This window comes from Schistocerca gregaria, chromosome 11 (genome assembly GCF_023897955.1).
Source record: "Schistocerca gregaria isolate iqSchGreg1 chromosome 11, iqSchGreg1.2, whole genome shotgun sequence".
Classification (NCBI taxonomy): Eukaryota; Metazoa; Arthropoda; class Insecta; order Orthoptera; family Acrididae; genus Schistocerca; species Schistocerca gregaria.
Window position 1 is genome coordinate 123571979 of NC_064930.1, and position 12437 is coordinate 123584415.

General features: G+C 37.8%; 1 protein-coding gene across 3 annotated transcripts in view; it reads left to right on the top strand.

The window, feature by feature from the left end:
* Positions 1-12437, top strand: part of LOC126295449 (protein DDI1 homolog 2-like) — a 114247-nt gene that overhangs the window by 27134 nt on the left and 74676 nt on the right. For all 3 annotated transcript variants that reach the window (XM_049987948.1, XM_049987950.1, XM_049987949.1), the window contains exon 3: positions 1498-1752. In XM_049987948.1, the coding sequence (XP_049843905.1) occupies positions 1498-1752 (255 nt within the window). The remainder of the gene's footprint in view (positions 1-1497; positions 1753-12437) is intronic.

Here is a 12437-nt window from a genome sequence, read left to right on the forward strand (position 1 = left end):
AAATAGTTGAGAGTTCAGGTAACTATAATAGAGGTGGATAGCAATTTCGCAGCCTTCTCTCGAAAGCAGATCACAAAGGCTCGATAGTATTGTGGTCTGGTGATGACGACAGCCAGGGGAGATGAGGAAGACCATCCCCATTCTTACAGAAACCTATCCTGGATGATGCAAGCATTGTGAACAGCGGCCTTGTCATCTTGGAACACATCACCACCATTGGGGGACAAATGTAGTACCCGTACCATGAAATGGATCTGATCAGCCAAAATGATCACGTAATCCTTGGCAGTATCTGTCCACCTCACTTCACTTAAGCCCATTATGTTCACTTCACATTTGTCCATTTCTCTCTTCATATTTTCCAGTTTTTCTGCTCTTTGAAGTGTTCTCATGTTCCATGTCCCAACCTTGAAATTAAATTGTTTACCTCTTTTGATGACACCACCTGAAATACTCATCACTCGGAGATCCTAAAGGTGTAGTAGTTTATTTCTGGAATATTTTACTCCAGGAAACGCCATCATTGTCCTCCATCTTCCAGCATATAGGAAATATAATAATGTGGTAGTCTTTCCATTTCCTTTCCAGTATCATGGCCGAAGAACCAGACTATGATTGGTATAGGAAGTATAGGATTGGGAAAAGAAAGACCCCTAGCCCTCGAAATCTAATAGCGTCAGGGTTGGAAAAAACAAGAGTTGGCCGAGGATGGCCAGACAGGAAAGATAAAAGCTAGAAGCTGGGCATAAGTAAATGGAAGCAATGCCAGGACTCAGCTCAGGGCCCCGTGGTTGCCAGCCATGTACTCACTAGGTGCCAGTCCCCTGGAGGAATTATTTCCTTACAGTGTGGTATGAAAATAGCTGAGTTAACTTACAACACAATTACAACCAATGTTTTCCTTCATATGTGTTCTATCATGTACACGGCTAACAAACAAGAAATAGTTAAAAGATATTTCGTCTAATATTAAATGTCACAGATTTTCTGTATAAAGATTACTTAATTGTCAATTGACGATATTGATGATACTTTGCGCTACTTTTATCCATTTTTAAACATTGCAGCTGTAACCTGTCTGTCACCTATCTGACATCAGAAAAGGTAGTTCCTCTGCTGTCATCTGCTTGCATAAATTCTCATACGTGAAATCAGAAGAAAAACAAGATAGCATCAGTATATGCTCTTAGCAGCCTATTCCCTACTTTAACAGTTGTTATCCTACCTCCGGTAACAAATCTCTGATGTGCATTTTTTTTACAATCGAGCAACACATATATAGATCAATAAGAAATTGCTAAAAATACAAAATAGACACAACATAGGTGAAATGAATGGTGCTATACCGGCTGAGTGCATGCATGAGCTTGTACGAATGTGCGTGTGCATGCACATGTGCACTATTTATTTTTATTGTATGGTGGTGATGGATTCTGTACCATTGTGAAATTGTCCCTGGATGAATAAATAAATGACTGCCTTTTCTCTTGCTGGCAGACAGGTTTGCAGGCGTGCTTCGGGAGCAGGTGGAGATACGTGCAGAGCGTGAGCGGCAGCGCATCCGTATGATGAATGCGCACCCCTTTGACTTGGAGGCACAGCGCCTCATCGCTGAGGAGATCCGTCGGAAGAACATAGAGGCCAACCTGGAGGCAGCCATCGAGTACAACCCAGAGATCTTCGGCACCGTCACCATGCTTTATATCAACTGCCGGGTTAACGGCTACCCTGTGAAAGCTTTCATCGACTCAGGTGCGGTATGAGGTCCCTTCGTGTGAACTTGCATTGTGGGGAAAGTGAGTACTGCAGGTGGCTGCACCAAAATGGTGCGTGAAAAAATTTACCTACATTTTATGAATAGAAATCCATCAGCTGTGTATATATTTCAGTGTTTAGGATTCCATATCTCAATTGTTAAAAATGGATCTCTCATAATATCACTGTATTGTCTGTTAGGATGTCTTTTTCTCAGAAATGGGTAGAGGTATCAAGTTGAAATTTGTCAGGTATTAGTATACAGTACCTCAATGGTGTAAAAATTTAAGCTTTTAAATCAATGAAATAAAAAAGATATGGCCGTATGTCACATATTACAATACTTGCACCCAGAGAGGTTATGGAATTGAACCTCGGACCACATATTTTTAGGTCTTCAGTGTAACCTTACCTTCATCTTTCTTGGGAGTACCCAGAAACAACACGTTGTTGGGATTCAACGTTAAACTTTCCCTGTTGGGTGATAGCATAGGCACACACAAGTCGTTAAAATGGCATCCAATAGAAAGACTTGCACTGGGGCATTGCACTTCATGCGGTTGTTGCTTTAGTATCATCATCATCATCATCATCATCATCATCATCATCATAATCATCATCATCATCTATACAACATGAATCAGGAGGAAAAGTACATGCTTTGAGGAGTGATAGTATTTTATATGGACATATGCCCTATTCCAAGTGGTTTCCGACAAAGAACACATTTAACATACGTTATTATTTATTTTCTGTATTTTTCAGTACATTGTCATTGTTTACAACATACCACAGTTGTGTAGAGGAATTTGAGATGAACAATTTGATATAGGATGCTTGTGGTCTATCAAGTCAAAACTACCTAAGATACAGTGGCTGCATGTAATGTGATATATTTAGTATTCTCTCATTCTTTTTGTGCAAACTACTATCCATAGAGAAAGAATGAATAGGGCCTTTTGTGTAGGAAATTTAATGTAGTTTTATTTTGTACTGTGACATAGTTTCGCTTCAGGGCCTAGTGTTAGTTATTCTAGAAAAACATGCAAAACTGACATTGAAGGTGTTCTGTCTCGGAAACCATTTGGATTAGGGCCATATGTCTATTTAAAGCTCAATACTGTCATCCTCATAATATGTACCTTTCCTCCTGACCCACCTCGTACCGTATTTACTTGACTCTAAGTCGCACTTTTTTTCCGGTTTGTGTAATCCAAAAAAACCGCCTGCGGCTTATAATCGAGTGCAAAACAAGCGGAAGTTCTGACAAATGTTGGTAGGTGCTGCCACAACTAACTTCTGCATCGAATATATGTAGCACTACACAGGCATGCTTTGTAGGCACAAAGATAAATACTGGTGCAAAAACCTCTGCGTCAGTAAATAAATTTTTTAAAAAAAAGATGGAAGACGGGCTTTTTTCTCCGCCCCGAGTTTTGACCACTGCATTTTCATACATTGTCCAACGAAGTAAATACAAATTCCGTATTGTTCATCTTTGAATGTAGCAGAATTTCAATATACTACGAAATTCCGACTGGCAAGACTGTTACGGATGTTTATCAGTATGGCCATCTTACGTTCTGAATTTTTTCCTACCTGTGAGAAGAGATGGTTGCTAAGGAACATGACGAAATATGAATCACAAAGAATAATATGAATATAAAAATTTTGCCATGTATTCTTTCGTGTTTGCTGCTATCTCATTTAAATCCTGTCTGCCTAATAAACTACAAAACTAGTGAGAGACAATAGCAAACACTGAAGAATGTACATATCGTGTCATGTTTATATTCGTATTATTGTTATGCCTAATAGTCATACAGTCAAAAATGAAGCACGGCAAGTGACTAGATTTTGAAATCCAGGATGACTCTAATTTCTGTGCAGAATTTGATGTACTAAAGAAGCGGCCGCAAAGATTTCCAAATGGAGAAAATTTTTTGCCTAACTCTCGTTCAGAACATACAGTCTATTATTTGGTTCTTGTTGATCATTATCAAAGAAAGCAGCTGTGTAAGTAACAACAAATAGCAGTCTCTTGCCATTGTTTTGCTAATGAGACGATTATTCTTTTTTTTTTTTTAAATTGTAAGTGGCGGTAGCGCGTGCAAAAGCAAGCCATGCCGCGAGCGGTGACAGGTTGTAAACACGCACTATCAGAATGCGACAAACAATGCCTGACACAGTACAGTAATGCATTTTCAGCTTAGAGTGATGTAAACACCTATAACAAAGAGAACGGCACTTATCAGATCAAAGCAAAATAAGCAATCGATTCAAAATAGACGAAGCACATGAAAAAGAAAGCGTACCCGTATAAATACGGGCGGAGCACCTGACGCATAGCAATGGCTACCTGGTAAAGTTTAACTGCTAAGCTTACGACTCGGAACAAACTACTATAGCTCTATCGTCATGCATTCGACCTAAATTGTATGTCATATTACAATGGACCAACTTTGTTTTGATTTGGAGGTGCAGCCTAGAACTTTTCTCTCCCCTTGAATTTTGAGTCTCAAATTTAACGTGTGGCTTAGATTTGGGGATTCCGCCCCCCCCCTCCCCCCTCCTCTTGATTTCGAGTCTCATTTATCAGGTGCGGCTTAGATCCGAGTAAATACGGTATACATCATTAAGTTTTACGTAACAATTCTCATGTTCACTCATACCATAGACAAGTGCTGTTTGGTGAGGCAGCTTACCTCAAATGATAGTCCACTGCTGTTAGGTGACATAAATACAAGTAGACCTGCCACATAAAAATTCAAATTAATTTCTACAAATTTTCTAGTAATAAGCATACAGGGCCATTGTATGCTAAAGTTCCCACATGACCATCATGGATTTTAGTGCCATTTTATCTGAGTAGTAACACATGTTCCCAATGCACATTGGTATAGTATATTTTTTTCCATTTTAATAGTAGCAGAGATATAGTCATTTGGTTGACCCCACAGCACAACTATCAACTGGGCACCCATGAGTTTTTGTCAGCTTTAAGACATTAACCTTCTGGCAAAATTTTCTTGAAAGAAACAAAACTAGGCCATATTGTACAACTTTTTGCACTAACTAAAACAAAATTAAAAAACATTCCTGAACGATTTGGGTATGGATAAGTTTCAGCAAAACTGAAAAAAATAAAAGAAAAAAAACCTTGAAAAATGTGCAGTTGAGCTTCTTATGTCTCTGGAAGTAATTGCTGGATACACTTGAAGTCTTGCACATAATGAATTACCAATAAAGGGACTTGGAATACAAAATTTCATTGTATTACTGCTTTCCAATTGTTTTGAGAGCAAAATTGATGATTTTTCTAAAAATGCCAAAAATAGCTATTTTTGCCCCACTTTTATAAAAAAATGTTTTCTGCAAATTCTTTTAAACCTTTTTCACTAGAAATACTGTTGTCTAAACCACCTAAAAAACTATATCTAGTTTTGCAATGTGAGTATATAAGACACTAAAAAGCAGTGAGAAGATAGAGGTGCATTGAAGATGTTCCCGTATTCTGCCGGTACTCAAATTAAATCTGAAACCTTTTATTATGTTTTACAATTTTTTAGTACTCTATGTTGAAGCTAATGTCAAAAGTCCTGATGGCTAGGAAATGAGGTTGATTCAGAAAAATTGCAAGTGAGTAGATTGGATTTTTTTTTAGCCCTACAAATTTTCTTATAAAAAATGAAATAGTGTAAGGAATCCAGTAAAAAGAATAGTTCTCATTTTTGTGGCTCTAATGTTTGGGGCTGAGGTAATTACATTTGAAAAGTGTAAATTTTTTTTTCTTTCCTTTTTTGTTCCTGTCAGTGATGTCATCCGGCCAGCAGATAGTTTTCCTCATGACATGTTACAGCATAAATGAACTCTGTAATAAAAAAAATAAAAAAAAATAAAAAAAAATCAAGTAGCTTGAAGTATACATAAGCTTAGCATCCTGAAAGAGAACTCTTCTAGCTTTGGCATTTGACATTTAATAGAAATGTGTTACCAGCTTGGAGTCTTGTGTAAAGAAATGCTTACTCGCTTTGGGTGCCGCTGTTGAAGAAACTCACCCGTGGCTGCTGTTGCACAGTTATTGTGTATGGCCCCTGTGGCTTTAAAAGGAACCAGCAGTGGTTAAGCCACCATGGACGATACTGACACATTTATGCAGTTCTTCATATGTACACTAATATTCCACATTAACCACAGATTATGCTATATCTTAAACCAAAATTAAGCTAGTTCATCAGTAACATTAGACAATAAAAAGATGTACTAATAATTCTCTTTAACATAAATCCATTCAAAAAAAAAAAAAAAAAAAAAATAGTAATAATCAGGAAGGCTTGCAGTGAATTCACCTCTTATGCAACAATTTTACTTCCATGATCTCCACTCCGTTGGTAATGCACAGTTAATTTGTGAATTTTATAACCAATGGATTCTGTAGTTGTAGCATAACAACAGACTGAAAAGTGTCACAATGAGTAGTGACAAAAGAAACCCCTCTTTATGTAGTTCTTAGAGTTATTCCTACTTGATTTCATTTCCTAGTCATCAAGAAGTGACTATATTGCCTTCCTGAGAGAGTCCTGAAGAATTGTAGAACATAATAAAAGATGTCAGATTTTAGTACCACCAGAATATGGGCTCATTTTAAATGCACCTCCACCTTCTCATTGTTTTTTAGGGTATCTTATGCTCTCATTGCAAATCCAGCATAGTTTTTAAGTAGATTAGAGCATGATATTTCTAATAAAAATGTTTTAAAAGAGTTTGCAGAAGACTTTTTTGTAAAGAAAAAAATCATTGACATTGCCCCCAGTTTGTACCCATTGGAAAGCAATGGGAGTATGTTTATATTGGTAAATTATTACGTGCAAGGTTTCAGGTGTATTCAGCAATTACTTCTGAGATATAAAAAGCTAAACTTCATTTTTTTTGTTGTTGTTGATGTTGTTGTCTTCAGTCCTGAGACTGGTTTGATGCAGCTCTCCATGCTACTCTATCCTGTGCATGCTGCTTCATCTCCCAGTACCTACTGCAACCTACATCCTTCTGAATCTGCTTAGTGTACTTATCTCTCGGTCTCCCTCTACGATTTTTACCCTCCACGCTGCCCTCCAATGCTAAATTTGTGATCCCTTGATGCCTCAAAACATGTCCTACCAACCGATCCCTTCTTCTAGTCAAGTTGTGCCACAAACTTCTCTTCTCCCCAATCCTATTCAATACCTCCTCATTAGTTACGTGATCTACCCACCTTATCTTCAGTATTCTTCTGTAGCACCACATTTCGAAAGCTTCTATTCTCTTCTTGTCCAAACTATTTATCGTCCATGTTTCACTATTTTTTTTAGGTGTTTTTTTTTTTTTTTTTTTTTTTTTTTTTTTTTTTTTTTTTTTTTTTTTTTTCCCCTGACTTTGCTTCAAATTATCCAAATGCAAATCACTCAGATAGCCACAACAAAAAGACTGACACAAATATAGCTTTCAGCCAGTAACACCTTCATTAGAAATAAGACGCAAACACACACATTCATATTCACGCTAACACTACTAGCACACACGTCTACAGTCTCAGATATATATGTCCATGTAAGTATTACTTGCAAAACGGATGACAAAACAACCCACAAGCAGCTTTATATTCTTAATTGCTAAACTAGTGTACATTTTAATGATAGTGATCATCATTCATCATCTAAGTAGATATAGGATTACAATGTTAGATCACACTATGTACTACTACTATTAGTTGACAACTGTAAGAAAAGTCTTGCACTACTCATTACTGAATCTGTCAGTGGCTTGGAAAGGAGTTTAGGATCCTGCCACTAGAGCAATGTATCCATATGGCGAATCTGCACGAGTAGTATTTATCTGAGACTCATTATGCATGAACACACACAAGTGCGCAGCCAGTGGATCCCTCGCTTGGCGTCACACGACCGTCTCTCACAGATTGCTGGGCAAATTGCCATGTGGCTAAGGCTTCAGTTTGCTGCAAAAATTGCACTGACATTGAGACATAACTTGGAGAGAACAAATTAAGAGTTAAGAAGACTTGTATTGAAGAGTTTGTCATGAGATATAAATGCAACTTCATTTGTAATTAAGAGAAAAGCTTTGCTCCAGCTACACATAGGCTTTCCTGAGTAAATCAAGCAGGTGAAGTAATAAGACTCATCACAGTTGATAATAGGCACTGCAATGAACAGAAAGATAAAGGAAGCATAAAGTGTAGTGCTAAACATAGATGATCATTATTTGAATAAACTTCTATGTGGGTAATTATTCAAATAAGTAAATTATTCAAACAAATTTATTCACAAATACATTATTGGTAACTTAAATAACAAATAACGTGGAATGCTACAGTATTTCTTTTTTAATTCTTGTATCAAATTTTGTGGCTAATGTTTGGTCACTTAGCTCAGTGCAGTTTCTGTTTGATAAATAACTCATGAGCACTGTGCTGTTCTTGTTTGTAGCTGGCACAGGCTGTGGACTGGCTGAAATTTGTGGTGTTTCAGAAGTTACAACTCCTATGTACAAATATTTAGTTGGAATAGCAAAACATTTTCAGGCTTTCAGCTTTATATAAATGTTTTGTTATTGCTACTGTCAAATCTGAAGACACAGATGAAGCATCTGTTTAATAGTAATTGTCACAGAAAAAAATTGAAAAGGTGTTTTAGTTTTAAAATGCATATGCAAACATGTGGACTTTCTATTTAAATTTCTTTCATAGCAAATTTCAATCTAAAGAAACACACAACATTCAGGACCAAACAAAATTTAGTGTTCATAGTGGAATGCAGTGTGATAAAATTGAAACCTGTAGAGATATGTAGTCACACATTACACTCACTGGAGCCGTATGCTCAGATCCATGTTCTGATTTACCTGCAGGAGAATCCTTCATAACAATGCAATCTGAAAAAGTGATATGATAAATATTTGCATCAGCTTGTTTCCAAAAAAACATAGAATTACTACTATTTTCATACGGGTTGTAATCTGAATTGTTATCAGTATTTCATTTTCATCATCTGTAGGCTTGTCAGGGACTTAACAGATTATTTTCTCTGAACGTTTCTCCTCTTCACTGCGCGCACTCAGCACAAAATTACACAAAAGCGTGCAGAGCACGTGAACAGACTCAGTTAGTGCCTACGAAAGAAGAGATGTAACAAAGATTTCAAAAATGACTAATTTTTATCACTTCTACTCTTGGGCAATCACAGCAAATACTAAGAAGCCTGCAGACCTGACATGTTTTCAGAAGGCTTAAATATACATTTAACACTGTGGAAAATCAGCATAATTGGTGTAACATAATGTAATGTCCAACACAGATTCGCATTTACCGCAAGTGCCGTAATATTCAGCCAGCTGCAGACTAAGTATTAATGGATTGTACATAAATATGCCTCAGTGCTCAGTGGATTAATCCACAAAGAAACGATGACAAACAGATGGATATAACGACAAAAAAAAATGGGGAGTGGTAAGTTCTAAACCACAAAGCTAAAAGTTTTGCATTCAGATTTTCGTTGGTCCTACAGTTTTTTTCTATTTGTTATCACTTCTTTCATCTCTTACAATGAGAAAAATACCAAGTTAAGTTGCACCTTATTTCAGAGTAAATGTTGAACTGTGGGATCCCTTCTAACTGGATGTACAGGTCAGTTTGGAGGTGGGAGAAAGTCAAGGTCACATGGGAGTTCAAACCAACTTTCAGGCGGAGCACAGCTTTACTTGCTTTACAGTGTAACAAATCCCACTAAAAATAGTTCTTAGGCAGATGGGCCAGCCTTAGCAGTTACGCTCCTGACACAGCACAATTCGGCTGACTCTGCACTTGTCAATTCTTTCCTCCCTCTCTCTGCTTAGATGCAGGAGTGCTCTACCTAAATAGCCAAAAATGAGAATGTAGCCAGTAGAAACTGTTATTCAGCAACATGTACCATGTGGTTATAATTAAAGTGTAGCTGCTCACAGAGGTCCAGGGGGGACAGTAATTATTGTATGGTAGCAAAACTTACTAGATATTTTAATACATTCATGCACAACCAATTTACCCTTGTAAAAATAATTAAGTTTGTTTTGGTCACCAGGTGCAAATCTGGAGCTGTGAGTGCAAGAGAGATGGATGGAAATGTTTCCATATGTAATATATGAGGAAGGGAATGTAGGTAGAACACGTCAAACAAGTAATAAACATGTAATGTTGATTTATTATTAATAACCACTTACACACTTTACCACTTAGCCATTGTTATGCGTAAGGCGCTCCGTCCATGTTTATATGGGTACCCTCCCTTTTTCAAGTGCTTCGTCTGGTTTGAATTGATTGCTTATTTTTCTTTGATCTGATAAGTGCCGTTCTCTTTGTAATAGGTGCTTATGTCACTCTAAGCTAAAAATGTATTACTATACTGTGTCATGCATCGCTTGTTGCATTCTGTGTTTACGGCCTGTCGCCGCTCGCAGCATGGCTGGCTTTTGTGCGCGCTACCGTGGCTTACAATTTAAAAAAAAAAAAGAGGAATTGTCTCATAAGGGAAACAATGGCAAGAGACTGCTATTTGTTGTAACTTACACTGCTACTTTCTTTGATAATGACCAACAACAACAAAATAATAGACTGCGTATGATAGAAGATGTTCTGAACGAGAGTTTAGCGAAAATTTTTCTCCATTTGAAACTCTTTGCAGATACCTGTTTAGTACATTACATTCTGCACAGAAATCAGTCATCTTACATTTAAAAACCTAGTCAATTGCTGTGCTTCATTTCTGACTGTATCATTATTAGCGATAAGAATAATACGAATATAGACACGATATGTATATTCTTCCGCATTTGCTGTTGTCTCAGTCTAGTTTAGTAGTTTATTATGTTGTTGTTGTTGTTGTTGTCGTCTTCAGTCCTGAGACTGGTTTGATGCAGCTCTCCATGCTACTCTATCCTGTGCAAGCTGCTTCATCTCCCAGTACCTACTGCAACCTACATCCTTCTGAATCTGCTTAGTGTACTCATCTCTCGGTCTCCCTCTACGATTTTTACCCTCCACGCTGCCCTCCAATGCTAAATTTGTGATCCCTTGATGCCTCAAAACATGTCCTACCAACCGATCCCTTCTTCTAGTCAAGTTGTGCCACAAACTTCTCTTCTCCCCAATCCTATTCAATACCTCCTCATTAGTTACGTGATATATCCACCTTATCTTCAGTATTCTTCTGTAGCACCACATTTTGAAAGCTTCTATTCTCTTCTTGTCCAAACTAGTAATCGTCCATGTTTCACTTCCAGTAGTTTATTAGGCAGACCAGATTTAAATGAGATAGCAGCAAACATGAAAGAATACCTGGCAAAATGTTTATATTTGCATTATTCTTATGGTGAAGAGAATACTGCATGTGATTCACAGTTCATAAAAGTTCCTACTAGCAATCATCTCTTCTCACAGATGGGAAAAAATTCAGAACGTAGAGTTGGCCATACTGACAAACATCCCAAACAGTCTTGCCAGTTGGATTTTCGTAGTACATTGAAGTGCTGCTACATTCAAAGATGAACAATACAGAATTTGTGTTTACTTCGTTGGATAATGTATGAAAATGCAGTGGTTGAAACTTGGGGAGGGGGGGGGGAGGCTTGTCTTCCACTTTTTTTAAATTTATTTGCTGATGCAGAGGTTTTGGCACCAGTATTTAACTTTGTGCCTGCAAGGCGTGCCTGTATAGTGGTACATATATTCGATGGCAGAAGTTAGTAGTGGCGGCACCTACCAACATTTTTCAGAACTTCCGCTTGCTTTGCACTCGATACTAAGCCACAGTCGGTTTTTTGGATAACAAAAACAGGAAAAAAAGGGCGGCTAAGATTTGAGTAAATACAGTATGCAGGGGTGAAGAGACTTGCACAGGATAGGGGTGCGTGAAGAGCTGCATTGAACCAGTCTTCCCACCGAAGAGCACAGTTGTTTTACTCAGCATAAGTATTTATATCTTCCATCTCCCCTCTCGCCTGTCCCCTCTCTTAATTTTGTTCTCGCTTCCCAAGCACGGGCTCCCAGGTTCGATCCCTGGTGGGGTCAGGGATTTTCACCTGCCTCGAGATGACTGGGTGTTTGTGTTGTCCTCATCATTTCGTCGTCATCATCATCATCATCATTATCATCATCATCATTATCATCATCATCATCATCATCATCTCTCTATTCATTTAACGGGTTCTCAATATCTGTGACACCATGAACCAAGCAGGCCAATTTCTCGTGTTCTGCAGTTTCTCTCATAGGCTCTCCAGGTTGGAACACATTACTTCTGTGATGCCATTGTTCCATCTCATCCTCTGACATCCTCTTCTTCTAGTACCTTCGTCTTCCCAACATTAATGTTTTATCCAGTGAAATATGTCTTCTCATGATGTGTCCAAAGTACGTCAGCTTTTGTTTTGGCATCAGACCATCCAGGAAGCACTCTGGTTTTATTTGCTATTCATTCTATTTGCAGTCCATGGGACTCTTATAAGCTTCCTCCAACACCACAATTCAAAGGAGTTTATTCTTCACCATTCCACCTTTGTAATTGTCCAGGTGTCACATTTGTACATCACAGCTGTAAAAACCATAGCCCTTACAGTACTGATCTTTGTTGCCAAAGTTATATATCTACTCCTTA